The sequence below is a fragment of the Plectropomus leopardus genome, chromosome 14 (genome assembly GCF_008729295.1).
Source record: "Plectropomus leopardus isolate mb chromosome 14, YSFRI_Pleo_2.0, whole genome shotgun sequence".
NCBI lineage: Eukaryota > Metazoa > Chordata > Actinopteri > Perciformes > Serranidae > Plectropomus > Plectropomus leopardus.
In genome coordinates, this window is record NC_056476.1 from 27,599,678 (window position 1) to 27,620,921 (window position 21,244).

A 21,244-nucleotide genomic window follows, 5' to 3' on the forward strand; every position below is an offset into this window, starting at 1 on the left:
TATTTTTCAATAATGCTGTTGATTTTGGTAATCATACCGTGTGGACTTTAATAAAAAGAGAGTTGATCTTTGAATCTTGTTGATCATGCTGTGAGTTCAACTTAACATACCGATTTCACTATAATACATCCATTTCACTATAATAAATCCATAGTACATACAGCATCACAGCAGCTGCTCAAATCCCTCTGCTATAAAAACACTCATGCTGATTGGTAGAAAGAGCTGTCTATCAACTGTGTGCGTGACCTCGTTCAAACCGTCCTCTAATTGGTTAGTCTTTGACTAGCCGTGTTTCCTATTGGTCAATCTTGTGACTGCTCTCGAGCGAACAGGAAGAGATGTAAACTGGCAGCTTGCCAGGTAAATATTCAACAGAGGATGCTAGCTATGCCCACGTCGGACACGACAAAAGGACAGCAACTCCTGAATAACTGGAGTAAAGATGAAACCACATGCTTTATCGAGGACATTAAGGTATTTTACGATAACCGAGTGACTTGTTTTTGCAGTTTGGAAAAGGGGAAGTTAAAGGGTGCGGCCTGCTGTCATTAGCCAGCTAGCCTCAATGCTAACGTTATGATATTTAGCGGTTAGCTTTATAACAGCATTATCCACAGGCTGAAACGTCATGAGCCAAGAAGCTGTTTGACTGCACCGGACGGGTCAGCAGCTGGTTGTTTAATGTTACAAACGCCAATAAATGAATCACGTTAAGGAACAGCTCCTTTGTGTTGCTAGTGTTGAGGATAATTCTCAGGAAAGGTGGGATTAGTTAACGTTAGCTAGGTGTGTGGTTAGTGTCAGGTATGGCTCTTGGTTCAAAATTTCATCTGTACACAATCAAATAGTTAATTTTTCATCAATTATGCCTGTTCAGGTAAAAATTTAGATAAACACACAGCCTTTTGTCGTACGAAATGATAGGCAACCGTGTCGATGACAGCTCCACCAGCTTGATTTGTAAACAAAACCAAAAGACATGCAACTATCCTCAGTAGGTTAGGGACTGTGCTTTATTTGTTAGAGTTGGGAGGTGGCTAGGGTGTGACTTCATTTTAAAAATATATATATTTATATCAAGACCCTCTCAGGGTCTACACATAATTTACTCTGAGTCTCCCTGAATGGCTGGGGGAAACACATGACCATCCTTCCACCATAAATAACCATAATACACAGTTTCTATCTTTTTTATTTGTTTATTCGTACTGTTTATTTGATAGGGACAATGCGAGTTAACATAGTACAACTTCAGCCTTTTAGAAACAAGTTGTAGTAACTGAAATTACTCACATATAGAGATTATAGCTACTGCTAGTTTCCAACTCTTGTCCCTAGTTAGGCTTTCAAGAAAAAGAAAAAAGAAGACATTAAGGTTACATACAGTAGCTTGCATACGATAACAGTTATGGTAAAGAGAAGATAAAAAGGTAAATATTTACATCAAGATCACATAAAATTACTACATAATTTTAGAAAATTATCCGAGGATATTTAAGATATGCATGAAATACAACCATATAAAGTTGAATCAACATACCACTCTCATTGTATACTATGATATGAAAGTTGACTATTACCATACCATGTACCAAAAAAAAAGCAACTTGACTGAGAATCTCACTTTTATTTGAGTTATTTTCGAAAGGGAGACTGTTTTCATATACTTCCATTTAAAAGTAGTTTCAAGTTGTAATTAAAGTGCTAAAACATTTGTTCAAACAAAACTAACACATCTGTTTTCACTCCTTTAAGGGTCACTCTGATCGATAATGATGATAATTGTAACAACGTGAAACCATGATTTTTTCTGATCCATTTACTGTGCCATGAAATTCTCATACCATTGCAACTAGACCAAATCTGAAAACACAACTCTTTTCCCAGTGCTTAAAAAAATTCTGACGTGCCCTCCCTGTTTAGCACCACCCCCTCCCCTCTCATAAATAACAAACAGTCCCTTCTGTTCTCTATTCCCTTGTCATCCGCTTTGTTTCATTTAATGTAAAGCAATATACAACACCAAAACTACAAAGAAAGTTATTTGATAAAATTTTTTATATGGCTAAGCTGCTGCTTTGTGAATCATGACTGAGCCAAATAACCATATCCTGGAAACTCTAAAAGGGTCATGTTCACCAAGGCCTGTATTTTGCTGATAAGCAAGGTCATGGGACACATTTTTAGTGCAGTTTGGCACGTTGATCAGGGTCAAATCTGCCTGGCAGGTTTGTTACAGACTAATAGTTCATTCTAGTCCAGTCATTTAGTTCTATTATGTTGTTTTGAACATGGACATACTGACATATTTCATTTAATTTATTTATTTATACAGAAAAGCTATAAAAAGTAGCATATGGTGAATTCCAGATAAAACTGGCCTGACTCATTTAAAAACTGGCTTTCAGCTTTTTCCTGTTCAGCAGCACAAAAACACATAATACCAAAAAACAGGACCAACCGACAGAAACAAGGCAACAACAAAACACAAGCAGCTACATGGAAATTGCAGATTAGAACTTTTAATTGGTGAGAGCAATATGGTACATGAGATTTCAATCAGTAGTTGGAGTTAGGTCCTTCTATCAGCTAGTGTTTATATGTATGTTTGACATGAGTAATAAAGGTTAATGTTCTTATATAGTATAGGATCTTGTTCCAGATTTTAGTGTAAGTGCAAAAAAAAAAGAAGATCTGTGACAGCTTTTGTACAGCAGAAGAGCGATAAGCGCATCCGAAATTGATCTAGTGATGCGTTCTTGTCTTGTGTTGTGACATGGAAGTAAAGCAGTGTATGTAGGATTGGAGTTGTTGTTTTGAATCTGAAAGTAAATTGTGATGGCTACATTATTTGTGCAGCTCTGAAAAGTCACAGTAAGAGAATGTGAAAGTGCAGTGCAATGGTGAGTCCAAGGAGAAAGCTTTCCGTGGATCTTGTAAGCTCTGTTGTATAGTCTGAGTAGGATATTGTTGAGACAGAGACAGTAGGATATTGTTGAGAGAACAATTGCATGTAGATATGTGTCTGGAACAGAAGAGGTAAGATATGGTCTGATCTTGTTACAGACGTACAATTTCTAATGCGTGTCTTTGTTAAGCAGCAGCCATAAATGCCTTGACATGGAGGCTAGTTTATTTACCTGTAACATGTTTTTCTGATCAAGTGTGCTTGTGTAGTGCTTGACACCCATTTTTTATTAACTATTACCATGAAAAGCAAAGTCACGAAAAAACTGGAGAGGTCATGGAATTTAACAATCTCATTTTTCAGGCAAAGTCCGTAAATTAGTAATATCCTTGAAAGTTTTAAAAAGGCTTGGACTTGTATTGTGTGTGAAATAAATTGCTACAATAATGTTCCATAATTAAAGTTACACATAATATAAAATATTGGTAAATTAATTTTCTGTCGCTGTTGATGTAAGGGAGCTTTGATATTTGTACGTTTCTTCATTTTCTGCATTCAGTGTCTATCATGTGCTCTACCATGTGTGCCAGCTGGCTGCAATTACATTTGAGGACAGTTGCAATCTGATGTGTTTGAATAAGAGAAAAATAATGTTGTGTAATTTAACATGTAGGGTCATGAATCCCAAATCTTTCTTCCTTGCGCTATGCCCAATGACTGCTTTTTCATTTTACTGTCTTTTTTAAATGGGGAAGTGTTTGAATTATTCATTTTAAATAGTCATGGCAATGTTTTTGTGGACCCTTGAAAAGTCATAGATATCTTTTGAAAATTTGACCATAAAAATAGTTGGGAACCTTGTGCTCAGATGTATGTTTCCCTGCTCACTGCTTGGTACGCAACAAAGACATAAAGAGTTACTTTGGTTAGATGTGTACAGTATCTATTTGGATGGTTGATGACATTAACACATTTTAGATTAGCAGTGTTAGCTAACTCAAACTGGACAGGCAGTTGCTTTAGCTGACAGAATTCCCCTCCTCGCTGTACTGAAGTCAGCACTTCTAAACCAAAACTGAAAGACTCAGGTTTCAAATACCTGTGATGAGTCACTGACAGCACTGATCCTTCAGGGATGGCAGCATACTCTAAACTCATATCTCAAAACTCATGTCAGGTATTAGTCAAAACCGAAGCCTACCTTACAGGAATATCTGAGCTGCCTGTGATCTGTTAAGATGGAATCACAGTCAGGCAGTGGATATATAGAGAGACACGTAAATGCACAGATACATCTGTTCATCAGGTTACATTTAGATCAAGTTATTGTGGCTGTAATGTCAAAAACTTGACCACCTCCATGAGCTTTGATTTGGAAACTTCTTTTGATCATGTAAAAAGGAAAATAGATAAATGATCATGCAAACAAGCGAACAGACAGAAAAAAAGCAATATTTACAGACAATGAAAAACATGAGGCAAAAGAAATGATCAAAAACTATGAAGCTTGAGAAAAAAAAATAATGAGCAAATTTACAAAAAAAGGTTTGTTAAAATGGAAAAAAAAATGGTAAAAAGTAAAAGGAAAAATACTTGAAAATAAGCAGTGATCAGATTATTTGATATTATTAAAAAACAACCTATAATCATTCTATGTTTAAAATTATATTACAAAAAAATATTTTTTTGCACTTGCTTAAGGTCATTTTCTTGGCTCTTTCTGTTTTTTTCTAACCTCTGTTTTTGTTCTTGCTTATTTTCGGGTAATTTTCCTGTAACTTCCTTTTCAAAAATTGCTTTCTTGCTATTTTTTGGGGGCATATCTTTATGTGTTTCTTATTGCCTTCTTCCCGTGTTCTGGAAAGAATTCAAGCCAATTTGTTCAGTTTTCAAAGGGTAATCAACCAGCTGCTGGCATTTGCCTCAAAAATTCGGGCACGTAGCTTTTCAAGTCCCCCATGAGATCTAGATATTCAGAATGTCAAGTTTAACAAAGAATCATATTTTTGTGTCTTGGAATTTCTGTATGAAAGGCAGTCATTTAGAAACGTGTTTTCTGTGAGAGAGAGAGAGAGAGACAGAGAGTGCTGGGTTTGGTTACATCTCAGTGGTTTTCCAGCCAACGTCATTTAAGGTGGATTAGATGAGGATTTGTGTTTGTGTTTGTGCGAGTCCGTGTGCGTAACAGTATTCAAGCTTCTGACTCCTAAGTATGGGCTGACTGGGATCATAGCATCCACGTGTCGCCACACACACACACACACACACACACACACACACACACACACACACACACACACACACAATAAAATAATCCTCCCAAGAGAAGCAAAGTTCACCAAACAGCCTTCATCCTATAATTACGTGCATAGTAACATGCACATATGACCACGTGTGGTGTTGCACATAAAGGGACAATTCACCCCACATCAACAATACACATTTTTCCTCTTACCTGTAGTGCTTTTCAGTAGATAGTTTTGCTGTGAGTTGTTGAGTGTTGGGCATATCAGCCATAAAGATGTCTACCTTCTCTCCAATATAATAAAACTAGATGGCACTTGGCTTGTGGTGCTCAAAGCGCCAAAAAGTACATTTGAAAAACTCAACAGCAATGTCTCTTTCCAAAAATTATGACCTGATCACACAAAATAATCACAGCCCTTCTGAGCAGTTTCATGTAGGAACTATTCTCTGTCTCCTAAAAATACACCTGCTAACCGTATCACTGCACAGAAGGAAGCATGAATCTGCTGCTGGCTAGGGATAGAAATTGATTGATTTTATTGAAATTAATACATTTATCAGTTCTGCTTATAGGTTTGATTCTTTATGGATTTCCTTAATAATTTCTGATTAACATTATATGTAGAAATACTAGGGCTGTACCCGACTCAGAATTAAGCCAGTCGAATCGGATTTTGCTTTTCAATACGAATTTTGGATGATTCCTTTTGTTTTCCTTACAAAGTTTTAAGTTTGAAGAGGGCTCAATGAGACGTTCAGTATGAGAGCAGCATCCACGTAAAGTAAACAAGCTAACAGAGCTAATGAGGGGTTGCAAATGCGTATCAGCATTTTTGCCGACACTAGATTTCAAACAAAAGCCAGAGACTGTATTGTATTAAGTTGCTGTGATCTGTAAATTCACCACTTCTTCATCTTACGGTGCAGTCTCTCTGTGCCGCTGCCTGCATGTCTGCATCTGCAAAGAGGAGAATGTCAAGGGCATTCTCTCTGCAGCAAAATCTGGGGAGCAAGATGTCACTAGAAGAACTGCACAGAAAAAAACAACGACTTGACTTGAAGCAATCTCAGTCAACTGATGATTCGAGCTTCTGACTTTCAAGGGGCTGCCCTAAGAAAAATACAGGTTTTTAAGCGTCAGAGCAACTGATTTATTATCTCCAATTCTGAACAAAGTGCAGATAAAACGAGAGAATATTTGTGCAGCCCTGGTTTTCATTTAGGGTTTCTTAGTCAGAGAAAAAATCTGCCATACATGCCCAAGAAGTGCTAATATTATTATAACAGGATATTTACCCTCTGTAAATAAATGTGCTGCCTAGTCGTGAAGTAGTGACAGTTGTGCGTAGAGTGTCACATACATGGCATTCCTGGAATTAAGGCCCGTGTTGTGTATAAAGATGTTTCATGCTGCTGTTTTCATCCGTACTTGAAGTTGTTATTTGACAGACTTTACAGGCAGCACTGTACAGCATAATTTTTCTTTGTGAAATGAAGTCATGATCCTCTCTCCTGTGACTCCCTGTTGCAACTTACCAGCAGCAGAGACACATGGGTTTGATGTCAGTTTTTTGTAATGTGTAACTGTCAGAAAAACATGCCAGCATTGATGATAGGAGTTGATAAGCTGAGGCCTACTAGTCAGATGGATGGGATCATCTGGAACCGATTCTTAATTCCCATCTCTGCTGCTAGCTCACTTAGCACCACTGAGCGAGGTAACGATACACCTCAGCTGAGGAGGACAGCAATGTTTACATCTTGCACTGTCACGAGCAAGAGCCTCTCATTGAAGAGTAGATGCACCCGTCCTTCTGCGCAGCAATACAGTCTGTGGTTGTAGTTTAGTGGAAAGAAAATAGTTCCTACTTGAAACTGCTCACAACTAGGTCTGTTATTATCATGAGTAACCAGGCCCAGGATACAGTTATGCTAACAAAGCTTTCCCTTTTTGGAACCTCATGCAAAATAATCTGAAATTATGCATGTAGCTTTTGTTCACATCTTTTCATCAAACCATCTTTTACCATTCCTCCCTGCAAAACAGGATCCACCAAATTCTTACTAACATAGCGAGACATTAAACAGACTGTGCATATAACCCAGCCCTGACCTTGCAGACAGGATGGTTTTGATCTTTATCTGAAATATAAAAATAGCAATGCTGAAGTGTGTTGTCAGGAGAGTTGGGCAGCTTTCTTTGTTTTTCTACTTAAAATTCACATTCGCAGAATAATGACTGGCAGAGTGGGAGCAGCAGTTTTTAGTGACACATTTCATTTTTTATCTTGAATGATTTTTTACTTGTGTTTATTCAATTTATGATTCAATATCTTGTAATCTAATGACAGTTACCTGTACTTGTGCATATATTTTGCCATGGTTTATCTCATTCCATTTGTTAAAATAACATTATCATGAATGACAAGCTTGTATTTTGTATTTTGTAAGAAACTGCTTCAAATGTACATTTTTGCTTGAAACAGTTTACTTTTCTTTTTCATAAAATCATCAGATTTTACAGTTTCAGTCTCTTCAGTTATGTGGTTAAGAGTTGTACGTTTATTTGCCTTATTCCCACCCCCCATATTTATCTGCATGCCTTAACCCTTTAAAACCTGGAGTGAGATCACTTCTCTTTTGCTGCTTTCTGACACCTTTCACACATAATTTGGTGTGATTTCTTAAAAAAAAAAACATGGGGAAAAATATAATGAGCATCTTGATAGGAAGTGTTTAAGGAATGCAAGTTGAAAGAATATTAGTTGTTTAGAAAAGTATTTTGTAAAAGGTAGGGAAAACTCTATAGCTAATTATCATTATCACATGTTGCCTTCTTCCTATGTTGTTGACAGAAATCAAGCCAATTAGCTAAGGTTTCAAAAGGTTAAATAAATTTCATCTACAGCCATTTTAATCTAATAATTAAGTTTTAGGTAGCTGTCTTTTCCTCGAAACATATGCAGTACCCATTGCTGCATTAATAATGTTTTAAACACATTTTCTTGTAAAACGTCTCTTTGGTCTCTTTGTTGTGGGGCTGTGTCCTCTTCTGTTCCTGTTCCATGGAAGTAATGTGACATCTCCCTCTTTCAGTTGTAGGTATCTGACTGAGAGCCTGTAGCCATGGATGGGCATGTTGCCAAAAACAATGAAAGCACTTTCCCCAGCTTTGTGGACCTGGATGACTTTCTCACTAAGCACAACTCCAACTTCATCTGGCTCCTCGTCGGTGAGTAGTCTGTGTCTGCTGCACTGTGGGAAAACCTGGCCCATCAATGAAGATTTTTTAACTCATCTGTCACATGTAAAGTGCAGACCTGTCAGCAATGGATCAAGCTGCATTTTAGCGGCTTAGCAGCCTCATAGAAGATGTGCCATCACTACTTTTAGTCGAAAGTGTTGTGAAAAATCTTTATTACTTTGACTTATGCCTCCATTTTAAAGGTGTACCATTCAGGATTTTCCTACAGAACAATGTATAGACTAATAGAGAAGTAATCCCTCTCAGTCATTACTTACTGTGGTGTATTTATACACTGAGACTCTGTTCTCTGCCTTGGTTTTCTTGTTTTCTTCTGTTTTTTTTTTGCTGGGTTTGGATAATTCCAGGGCACAGTGCACAAATGAGGCCACTTTATAAAGAGGTAGTGACCAGATGCAGGACTGTAAGCAGCATGCATCCAAGAGAGAGTTCTGCAAACTGCATACACAGTATAGAAAAAAAACCTAAATGTTGCGTATGACAGTGAATCTGGAGTTGGCTTTCACTTTCTCTGGTGATACTATTTACAACTCTTAACAAACAGGATGGCAATGTATGAAATGGTCAACTCCAGGCTTTAAAACAGCAGTCCACAAAATAATATGGACGTCACAGTAGCTACATTCATTATTTATACACTTTACATGGGGCGGCTGTGGCTCAGAGGTAGAGCAGGGTGTCCTCTAATCAAAAGGTCAGTGGTTTGATCCCCTCCTCCGGGGAAAATGTCGAAGTATCCTTGGGCAAGATACTGAACCCCAAATTGCTCCCGATGCCGCATCATCAGAGTGTGAGTGCATGTGTGAATGTGACAATGTAATGTGAAAGCGCTTTGAGTGGTCAATAAGACTAGAAAAGTACTATACAAGTACAGTCCATTTACCATTTACATGCATAGCAGGCTATTAAACACAGATTTGCTAACATGTTTTCCTGCCAGGTATAAATAGTGACAGTGAAAGATTTGTACACAGACATAATTGACCTTCTTTGACCTTCATTATGTAAGATAGACTGTAGTTCAACACTAGAGTCCTAGCAGTGGATCAATTCGCAAATGTTAAGAACAAATTCTATGTGGTGGCATTAGAAATTATTTCAATATCAGTTTATATTAACTTCATTTGATTCATGTGCTACGGTGTTAAAGGAATACTATCAGGATTCACGATTACAGGTTCGTAAATCGCTCGCCAGCCAAAATGAAAATTAAAGCTAACTCTAGATTCACTCCTAATTTGCCTTTTGCCTCGCTATTGATGTTTTTTTTGGGTGCTGTGTATCTTGAATGCCTACTGCTTATGGTCTGGCAGCTTGTTGTTACCTTTGTAAAAACCCCCAACCTATCTGAGCGCTGCGGAGGTACATGCCCAAAAAGCGTACAACAAAGTTTTTTTGCATTGAGCTGCATGATACAAAGTATGATGGAAGTCTGTAATACTTTATAATATGTTTGATATCTAATGTCATTATCGATCTTAATTAGTATTTGCTTTTAATGCTTCTGTCCAGCTGACTCTATTGTAGTTTAATTGGGATTTAATTAAAAATATGACAAATGATAGTTTCCAATTATTGGCCTCCCTTCAGGTGCAGCCCACGCTAAATATTGAATGGTTCTCAGAATGAAGCTTCCATTTTTCTTTGTGCCGCTGCAACATCTTGAAGCTGAAAGAAAAACCTCTTTTGGGAAAAAGGAGGAAAAAAATCAAACAGAACCTTAAGTGCAGCATTAAAACCCAGCTGTCAGCCCAGATATGAAAGAAGAAGTAGTTTACTACGTTAATTCCATCTGCATTGCTAGATTCCTTTGAAGAAAAACATGTTTTTAGGCTGGAATTTTTAAAAGGTTTCCAAATATGTTACTGGTTACTAGTGCAGTCATTTCTGTGCTGATGGGTCTTTGTCATGTTAGGAAGAGTAGCATCTGGCATATTGTTTTCAAAGGACCAATCACAGTTTGTTTACCTTCTAAACAACAAGGTAGTCAAATGTATAATTAAAGAGTTTGGCCTAACAGAGGCAAAATCAGCATTAGTGATCATATGTAGGAGTAGGGGTCGACTGATATTTGTTTTTCAGGGCCGATACCGATATCAATTATTATTAGTTTATGAAACCATATTGTATTTGGAACTGATATGCATTTACAATAAAAATTAAAGTCTTTCTATCAATATTTAAAATTTGGAATATAACAAACTCCAACACAAACTTTAAATGCCTTTAGCAAATGTTTAATCAAAAGTGAAATGTTCAACATCATATACAGCAAGTTCCCTGTAACTTTTTTTTAAAAATAGTCAAGTGAAAATTTAAATAAAAAATAAAAAAATAAAAACAGTTTCTCACAGTTTCAAAAGTTTCTCCCATGCTGACGCTTTCTTTGCACTTTTTAAGTCATTGATTTTATTGGCGTTCACTAAAATAAGATGCAGATACAGACAATCAGCAAAATGCCAAATATCGGCCCTGACAATCTGTCGACCCCTATGTTAAATAACAGGTAAACTTAACTGTCGGGTTCACAAACATCATGGATGTAAACGAGCTATTCCAAGCATCAGGAAGCGTTAAAATGTCCTCGTATTATTCCTTGTTTTAACAAACCTGACCACGTTGTGTGTTTTTTTTTTCTTTCAGCCACCATTCTGTCCTGTGGATGGATCATCTATTTAACTTATTACAACTCCCGCAACATTGGCCTCATCCTCACCCTCATCATCAACAGACTCTACAAGGATGGCTACATTCATATTGGTGTGTTCATCAGGAGCTCTGTCACACAGTGATGAATAGAAAGCAGGAGCGCTGCCAAAGCTTTCAGTTCAAGGCGTTAACTCAGTCTGCTGAATATTTCATGATGAGCCTGCTTCTCTCGTTGATCATCTCCATTGAGTCTGAACAGCAAACTGCAACCAACACCAGATTGAATTTCTCTACATAAATGACACACAAGTTAATTTATACAGCACCTTGAGGCCATAAATTCAAGTGTAACTCTGCCATTATTTGTTTAAGCGAGCGATTAGTTTCCTACAAAAACATAAATTTCTTCACAAAAGAGCAGACCTTGTCAGGTGCATCTGCTCTGAAAAAGAGCACATATGTTGTAGCCTCCCAAAAAAAGAGAGAAGTACTTTTACTCCTTACTATAATAAAATATGTTTGTATTGAACATTTTAGCAAAGCAAAAGTATATACTGTAGATAGAAACCTGCAGATAACTGACTGCGAGTAAAAAGGAAGTGCAAGGAAGATTACCAAAGCAGTATTAAATTGGAATGAGGACGGCAAACAGCAATTTAAAATTAAGAGGGACCTATTATTCTTAATTTCACATACATACTTGTATTTTGGGTCTCTACTAGAGTATGTTTACATCACTTCATTCTTTGAGGTCCTCACTCAGAAAAAAACAATACAATTTTTATTTCCTTTCCTTTATTCGTTTATCTTTTTTTTTTTTTTTTTTAACAGACCCTATAGTTTTTTCAAATATAGGCCTCTGCCAAACTCGAGATGTCCCTTCATGGTATTTGAAAAAGAAAATACCCAGATGACACAGCATGGACTGTTATAGCGATTTTAATATGTCACACCAACATATATTAATTTGTTACCATAGAATAAGTAGTATTACTGGTACTAGTATTATTTACACACATTTATTCTAGATACTTACCATTACAGTACTTTGAAAACATGTCAGAGATGATTATTTTTCCAACATATATTTATGATGGAATAACATTAAATATATGGTATAAACAACAGAGAATATTCATCTATTTTTATCTCATAAAATTCTATGTATAATGTATTATTTTAGCATCACTACCTTTACCATGAAAGGACAAATAAAACATTTGGTAAGTTGTCCATACAGCTGAAAGAGATTTGGTCTTATGATGCAACATTTGCCAAATCTGCAGGCCACTCCTTAAAAGCGGCCTCACCTGGTTTACTCCAGTCTCTCAGTATCATTTGCTTTCCAACCATTATACTGGCCTGAATGAAGTCTTTGGCTCTACAGTGAGATTCTATTTTTGGGGTCACTGAGTTAGTCCGGGTTATAGTTTTGATGCGTTCATGAACCTTTCTCCAATATTGCAAGGGACATTGCAGCATTTCCAAAAATCAGCGTTGTTCCTAAGCTTGATCTCTAACAGTCTGGAGGAGGTCCAAAAAAAGCAGTTTAGAGTCCTTGTAATATTTTCACATATACAACCCACAGGTATTAATTTTACATATATTTGCCTCATTATTATTATTAATTTTTTTTTAAGATTATTTTTGGGGGATTTTTCCCTTTATTAATAGGACACCTGTAGAATGACAGGAAATGTGGGAGAAAGAGAGGGGGAATGACTTGCAGCAAAGGGCCGCAGGCCAGAATCAAACCCAGGCCGCTGCAAAGGCCTCGGTAAATGAGGCGCACATCCTAGCAGGTGAGCTAGAGGCCACCACATATTTAACTCATTATTTGAAACCTTTTGTCACGTTTAATATAAGCATCCAACATTGTAAGATCTTATGTAAGACAGAAAATTTATGTTCTAAAGAGGTGGTTTCTCTTGCTAGGACTGGCACTTAAAAAAGAAAACACATGATGGCTTTGAAATTACCAGAAAGAAGAGCAAAACCTTTGTAAAAAGCACAGTTTTGAACTGACTTTACAGACACAGTAATGTGTTAAGCAGGTCTGAACGTGTCTGAAGGTGTTGTTGAAGGTGTTGTGTCATGGCCTGTCCTGAGTTGAGTAAAAATTCTTGTGCAGCCTGACAGGAAGACACTGACCAAAACAAGCTCCCTAGGGAGAGGATCTAAGTCCCACACACATCCTGCCTTCAGCCGGTCAGAGGAAAAGTCAGAAACGGCACAAACATGAGGAAGTGTCAGCTGGGATGATCACAGCTGAACCGCTAATGTGTTGTCTTTCTCTCCTCATGCTGTAATTACAACAGATACAACAAACGAGCCAAAAAGGATTAATGATGGAAAAAAGATGTTGAGTTTTCTTGCTCGGTGACAGACTCTGACCTACTTGTTGTACAATTAGATCCTAATTAAGATGATTTTTCTCTCAATGAGAGGAGAAACAAGGTGATTAAATACTGCAGTGACGTCCAGAGTGTTTTTGTTTTTTTATACTGGTGCTCACAAAGACGTCTAATTACATCTTTTGTTTAACATTTTAATTAGCTGGTTCTTGACTTGATCACTGTGATCAAATTCAAATTTGGCTTCCACTTGCTTTTGGAAATCACATCATTTTATAAAAGACTACTATTTATTTTTTATGATATATACCTGAACTCTTTTGTGTCTGATCGTCCACAGGCTCCTTCTCCTTCTCTGTGCTGTCGGGGAAAGTCATGTTCAGAGATGTCTACTACATCAACCAAGACCTGTCTATCAGGTAACCTGACCTGCTGCAATGTTTGCTTCTCTTCTCCTCCTCTTTAATAGTGTTGCTTGCCTAGTGATTGATTTTTTTTGCTTGTGTGTGTAACAGGATACAGGATGGCTTCCTCATATTTCGCTGGTGGAAAATGTATAACCCAAAACAGAAACAGCATGGTAAGTAATTTGATATTTGTGCACAGGTGAGCTTACTAACCTGATACTAAAGTTTATGAAATTTAACCATTAGAAACCTGAGCAAATTGGCTTGATTTATCTAAAAATGTTAGAAAATGGGCCCGAAAATTAGCTAGAAATTTGTAAAAAGAAAAGAAAAAAAAGTTACAAGAAAATTATCTGAAAATCAGCAACAAAAAAAGTAAAAAAAACAAAGAAGTGACCTAAGGAAAGTGCAAAAAATAAAAAATAAATAAGACAGAATTAAAATATATTAGTATTTAATATTTAAATATTAAATTTTTAATGTTTTCAGAATATTTAAAAAAAATTTTTTAAATGATATATAACACCTCATCTCCCCCATCTAATTTTCATGTCATTGTCCCATCACTTTTTGCAAAACTATTTTTTCAGGTTTCAGAGGTTGAAGTAATTGTGAGTGGCGTCTAATTACAGCCCAAGAAAACTGATGTTGATCCAGGTGTTAAAGGGTTAAATGAGCACTACTTAGAAATAAAGTAATTTATAAGTAGTTTGATTATCAAATAAATGTATCAGTGCATAAATCCAAAAAATGCTATATTGTAACCTTAAAAGAACCATATATAGAAGGAAACCATCAACATGTGTTTTGAATTTTCTCTCTTTGTTTTTGTCTCCAGACCCCAAGGCAGAGACCAGGCTTTACGTGACGGTTAACGGCTTCGAGTTTCACGTCTACAACCGCACTGACCTCTACGCCCGACTGCAGGAGACCTTTGGACTGGACCCCACACTCATAACGCCCAAAAAAGATGAGGAGAGGGGACGAGAGGACAGAAACAAGACCCTAGAAAGGTACGACCAAGGCCTCAATAAACAGCTTTTCAACATATTCAGTGCTTGGGTTGTTTCAGAGAAAATAAAACTTCAACACGGATATTTCAATGGATTTCACCACTGGAAAAATTGCCCATTCATAAAAGTGGGCGGTCTACGAAGAAGAAAGTCTAAAATACTTTTAAAATTGGTGTCACATGACCTGAGAAAACTGAGATGAAGGACTGTGGCATTTGCATTAGAAAACCAACTACTAGCACTACTATTGCATGATATAAAGCGAGTTGCCTGTCTGAAAACAATAAAGTGGCTACGTGGTAACAAATGATCTTGTGTAACAGCTAAACAGTACACAAAAATATGCTTCAGGCAGAACATTAACAGAATCTTGGTATTTGATAAAAAGTGCTGAAGTTTACTGTTTGATCTCAGTTTTTTCAGCCTCTGTTTTTACAATAACAGTATGGTACCCACCCCTTGTTCACAAACTCTCCCCTCACAGCGAAACAATGCACTAAAACATGTTTCTGAAGACATTTTAGGGGAGAAATGGGCAATACATTAATAGTCTTTGGTTATATGTGATCAGTGCTGCTTAGTTTGATGGTGTTATCTCAGTATTTTCAGCCTTCGTTTTTACAATAAAGGAAACAATATTGTGCCTGTTTCCTGTTCCCAAACTCTTGTCATGCAGTTAAACAGCGCACTAAAATTTGTCTCTGGAAGCATTTTAGGCAAGAAATAGACAATAAATTAAAAATCTTTGTTTGTATTTGATCAGTACCGCCTAGTTTTATAGTTTGATCAGTTTGAAAATGTGCCGGATGGTAAATTTTGCAATATCCAGAAGATTTGAGCTGTGAGACGAGTAAGAGATCTCGGCACTGGTAGGATGGAGGACAATCTCCCAAAGCCCATTTACACTTACTTCCCACTTATTTACCCACATTATAATGATACAAAATCAGCATCCCTTTAAGTTTGTTAAATTCTTGAATAAAATCACTTGAATTTTAATTGGTGTATCTGGTTAGATTTCCAGTGTTTACAAATGAATTGATTTAGAATACAATATGCATGTAATTGAGAGAATGACTTTTACTTTGAGAACCCAAAAGGATTCCTTTATGGAGAACTGGACCAAATCAATAGCCTCCCATTATCACTGAATGTTTGTTTCAATTTTGTTGTTTTTTTATGTTCATTAAAAAACACAAAAGCAAAAAAAAAGAGAATTACAAAACAAAAAAAGCAAAAATGATATTTTAAGTACTTCCAAAGTCTTGCTCTGTAGTTGTCCTAACTTAGAATGATATTAAAGTCTCTGCCTATTTTTTTTTTTTAAATAATCCACACATGTGAGTGGTAAACAAAACTCGGTATGAAAAGGTATGAATCAGAAATTTCCCATCAGAGGTGATTGATGAATGGAGATTTGATGACAAGCAGTCTGCAAAAGCTGCCCAAAAGCTCCTCTGTAATCACCAAATGTAATGGAAGTGTCGGCTCAGAGGAAAGCTGTTGTCATTTCCCTCTGACGGCCAAATTAATTGTGCTGACTAGAAATGTAGCACTATTAAATTGCTGTAAAACGTAATGCCTTCTCGTCCTTGTGTAGTGTGAACATTAAAGCAGAAAGTTCGGACCACACGTCGTCCTGGCGCTCCCTCATTCCTGTCATCAAAGTTAACATCAGCACCGTAAGTACCTCACAAATTCAACAAAAAATGGATGAAATTTGTTCTGAGAAAGGAAGCATCTTCATGGCCTTGTTCCTGTATTGTGTCTATAATCTACTGTAGGGTCGTCTGGCTTTTGGGAACCACTACCTCCCTCAAACTCTGTGTATGAACTTTGAGGATGCCTTTCTGACGTACGCCACCAAGCCTCCATCCAGCCACCTGGACCAGTACATGCACATCGTCAAAGGCTCGCTGGAGAACGTGCGCGTCATGCTGGTTCCCAGTCCACGCTACCTTGGCATGCAGAACGATGAGTAAGTCACTCACAGATCAGGACTTGCTGACTTATTTTCAATTCAATTTGAGCAGTGCTGTAAAATCAGCTGGTAGTTCATGAGGCGTCGCTGTTTAAATTCAAGGGTGGAATTCATTTCAAAGTAATATAAGAGACTGAATTATGTAGCAGACTCTGAAAATTTGGTATTTATTTATTCAAAACAATTTCTGAAACTTGTAAACATCATCTTTCAACTTGCGTTGTTGTCAGTACTAAACCTATTTAGAGATAATGCTTTTGCCTGAAGAATAATAACTTGAGAATGTCCTTTGCCACTCATTTTTGAAACGTACCATATGAGTGTAGAAAATGAGATCATTATACAGTTTGAAATGGATAATTCTGTGCTCCGCTCTCCCAGTGTTTCCTCCTATTTATCCTGCATTATGTACTTTCTGCTGTGGAATCTTAGACACAGGCACAGGACTCACTCTGTATTTCTCTGTTTTCCAAAAAAAAATCAAAAAATCAGCACCTCAAAATCCAAGGCCATGGTTCTCAGCCGGAAAAGGGTGGAGTGCCCCCTCCAGATCGGGGAGGAGATCCTGCCCCAAGTGGAGGAGTTTAAGTACCTCTGGGTCTTGTTCATGAGTGAGGGAAGGATGGAGCGGGAGATCGACAGGCAGATCGGTGCAGCGTCTGCAATAATGCGGACTCTGCACCGATCCGTCGTGGTGAAGAGGGAGCTGAGCCAAAAGGCAAAGCTCTCGATTTACCGGTCGATCTTCGTTCCTACCCTCACCTATGGTCATGAGCTCTGGGTAGTGACCGAAAGAACAAGATCGTGGATACAAGCGACCAAAATGAGCTTCCTCCGTAGGGTGGCTGGGCTCTCCCTTAGAGATAGGGTGAGAAGCTCGGTCATCCTGGAGGAGCTTGGAGTAGAGCCGCTGCTCCTCGGCGTTGAGAAGAGCCAGATGAGGTGGCTCAGGCATCTAATTAGGATGCCTCCCTAATTGCCTCCCTGGTGAGGTGTTCAGGGCGGGTCCCACCGGTAGGAGACCCCGGGGAAGACCCAGGACACGCTGGAGAGACTATGTCTCTCAGCTAGCCTGGGAACGCCTCGTGAAGGGAATTCTGGGCTTCCCTGCTTAGGCCGCTGCCCCCGTGACCCGATCCTGGATAAGTGGTGGAAAATGGATGGATGGATGGATCCTATACAAAATAATAATAAGCATTTGTGCCACATTTTTAAGGATCAAATTCCTAATTAATTATTTTTGTTTAAAACATCAAGTACTCTTTACTATATTTAACAGAAGACTCTGCTTTTAGTTTGCTCAGTACAGGAGATGCAGCCTTTGGAAGAGTATAAGCTACTGGATACAGAACGGAAATTTTGTGATAATTTTGAAGAAATCCTCGCCCAAACGATCAATTGTATATTACTTGCCCTTTATTATGCTAATTTTCTAATGAAAACTCTGTTATTCCAAGCATAGATCCACAGTGAACAAAAAAATCCAAAAAAGGCAGGAAATTCTTGATGAATGGAAGAAAATGAGGGTAGCGTCTGCGTCTAAAACGGCAAAACGTATAAAAGCATTTGTTTACAAACTCTCACACAGTATGTCACGTATAATCCAAGTCTCATTTTATCCATAAGTTTTGTTATTGTTGAACATGGACTGCAATGACCTTAATTAAATAAGAGCTCTCACCGTTTTTGGATTCCTTGTTCAACATGGAGGCGTATGAGAAAAACTTTCTCCCAAATTCAACATAACACAGGGTTAGTAATTGACATACAGATGATCATCCGGGGGTGAAGAATTCCTTTAAAAGGGTCAGTTGCCAAATGCTCTTCAATTCAATTTAAATTCATTTTTCTTGCATGCCTCCATGGTGAACAAAGAATCCAAAAAAGTTGGAAACTCTTGATAAAGTAAGGTCATAAGGGGCCATGTTTAACACCAGCAAAACTGTGGGATAAATTAAACTTTTATTATACTGCCCAAACTGTGTAAGAGTTTGTAAACACATGTTTTTAAATATAATTTTGCTGCTGCGAGACACACGCCCACAAATTACTTAATTTCATCAAGAATTTTCACCTTTTTTTGATTCTTCATTCACCATGGAGGCATGTGAGAAAAACAAAGTTTTCTTAAGAGAATCCATGCACCAAATGGTAGATAATTGATATTCAGTAATCATTTGGGGCGAAAAGAATTCCTTTAAAATTATTAGTTACCCAATTCAGATATCTACAAATACCTTATACTTTTACAAAAGATGCAGCTCCGGTATTCAACAAACTGAAAGCAGAGTCATCTGTTAACTGTTATAAAAGTATTTATTTGGAATTTCATCTTTAAACATGTGGCACAAAAAGTTTATTTTAATGTTGGGGTTGCAGTATTCCTTTGATGCCCAAACTGTTGGCAGAATGTCTGAACAGGGCGTCTCATTTCTCCTCTGTAATTTTTTTATCTGGCGGCTTTTAATTGTATTGCATTAAAAGCAGCGATACCATAAACCATTATCTGCACTTCACTTAAGTGAAACGACACAGAGAGTCAAACTGCATTTACCCTCTGTGATTAAGGAGTCACTCTCAATATAAACTTGGCAGCTGTAGCCTCTAGAGAGGCCATCAGTGATTTCAACCTCCAGCAGCCCTTGACGTGTCTTCAAGCTTTATTGGAACGTCCAGCGAGATGAAGCAAAAATATGTAAGAAGAACACCGCTGCATTTATAAAATTCAAAGAGTCTTCGTGCCAGAATCAAGCGTCAGTGCGGACTGAATATTTCATTCATGCTTTGGTACCTTCCAGTTTCCTGCTAACCTGCTGCGACCCGACTTCTAATTATTTATAACCCCTGCATGAAATCTGTTGAGTGTCTTTAACCTGTGACCTTGTGGATTTCTTATCTAGACCTCCCAGACTGATGGGTGAAGGCTTTGTGGTCATGCAGTCCAATGATGTTGACATCTACTATTACCAGGATGAACCCGGTAAGCTCATTCACCCACACACAAAATCTAACCAACATGCCAAGCAACAAATCTTGCAGTGCTGTGACCATACTACAAAGTGCTTCTGGAAATTTGGCTTTTCTTTAATCTAACTTCCAGATATTGGTTATCAGTCTCATTAATTACTAATAATCAGTTGTGTGTTTTTGTTTAGTTTACATGTTAGAGTTATCTAAGGCTTTAAAAATGTGTGTTTTTGTCGCGTGTGTGTGCAGGTCTGGTGCCTGTGGAGCAGGAGGGTGGGGAGGAGGCAGAGACATGCAGTGAGGGCGATAAGCTTCAGGACCTGCCTCCATGTTGGGGTCTGGATATCGTCTGCGGAAAAGGCACCGACTTTAACTACGGCCCTTGGGCAGATCGTCAGAGGTGAGTAATGATCATGCAGAAATACACAAATTCAGCTTCATCAAAGAATTTCAACATCTAATTTCTCCTAAATTTGACCACATTTCAGGGCGTATTACATAAAAAGTGGCATTCTTAGAAAAGTGATACAAATTTGGTTATTGTTTGCAAGGACTGAAAGACTAACCAGTACAAAATAGCACTATTACAGAGCTGCTTATGTGGGCCTTTGAAGGACTGATCATTGCAGTCAAATTAAAGATAATTTAATTGCCATGATACATTTAGTATATGATATTAAAGCTTAACTTTGCTTTTTTAACCTGGGCCCTGTTTTCCCACGTTTTTTTTTTTTTTTTGATAAAGGGAACAACAGTTTGTGAAACTGGTTCAGTGTTGAGCAAGAGCTGCAACCACAGTGGTGAAACAGGCTGCAATGTCACGACTGTGGGCACATTTGCACTAGCAATTTACACTAACAGTGCTTGTTATTGCCATAGACAGGCTCGGATTGTTATTCAAAGTGTCTGACAATATTATGGAAAGGATCCCTACAGAGATAGACCTTTTTGTCATGGAGTAAGATCTTTTTTGTTTAGCCCCAAAATCGCTATCACCAAACCCACCGGACCACATTTAAATAAACAGTGATTTCGTAAACTTAAAACACACTTCATTTAGAGTTGATGTAAGCAAATTCGGTTAGTCTTCTTACTGTTCTAACAATCACCAACTCTGGTTTGATTTGAAATAAACCCTTAATTCACCCAGTAATACAGGAAAATATGCTGACTCTATTCACACTAAAATTAGTTGATTTAAATGCAGTGTGGTGTGTTTGGCGATAGCAGTTTCAGGGCTGTTTCTGGTTAAACAGAAAGGATCTTACTCTAACAAAAAGGTCTATCTCAGCAGGGATCCTTTTGATAATGTTGTCAAACACTAAGAATAACAATCTGAGCCTATCAGTGGCAAAACAAACACTTTTAGTGGATGTAAATTGACAATGCTCAATTGCCCTGAGTGGTTACTGTTTGGCCGCTGCGGCTGCAGCCCTTTCTCGGATGAGTG

At 37.7% G+C, this 21,244-nt stretch overlaps 1 protein-coding gene and 1 non-coding gene across 2 annotated transcripts in view; both read left to right on the forward strand.

The window, feature by feature from the left end:
• The first annotated feature begins 364 nt into the window (after nucleotides 1-364).
• kiaa1109 (KIAA1109 ortholog) overlaps nucleotides 365-21,244 on the forward strand; it is a 148,834-nt gene continuing 127,954 nt past the window's right edge. Inside the window, exons 1-10 of the mRNA XM_042500822.1 lie at nucleotides 365-477; nucleotides 8,255-8,390; nucleotides 11,067-11,183; nucleotides 13,767-13,845; nucleotides 13,942-14,006; nucleotides 14,672-14,846; nucleotides 16,447-16,528; nucleotides 16,631-16,824; nucleotides 19,728-19,807; nucleotides 20,044-20,194. Of these exons, the coding sequence (XP_042356756.1) occupies nucleotides 8,285-8,390; nucleotides 11,067-11,183; nucleotides 13,767-13,845; nucleotides 13,942-14,006; nucleotides 14,672-14,846; nucleotides 16,447-16,528; nucleotides 16,631-16,824; nucleotides 19,728-19,807; nucleotides 20,044-20,194 (1,049 nt within the window). The 5' untranslated portion in view covers nucleotides 365-477; nucleotides 8,255-8,284. The remainder of the gene's footprint in view (nucleotides 478-8,254; nucleotides 8,391-11,066; nucleotides 11,184-13,766; nucleotides 13,846-13,941; nucleotides 14,007-14,671; nucleotides 14,847-16,446; nucleotides 16,529-16,630; nucleotides 16,825-19,727; nucleotides 19,808-20,043; nucleotides 20,195-21,244) is intronic.
• On the forward strand, nucleotides 11,890-11,972 carry LOC121954174. The gene has a single exon (XR_006106550.1). It is a non-coding gene; the product is annotated as a small nucleolar RNA SNORD86 (small nucleolar RNA).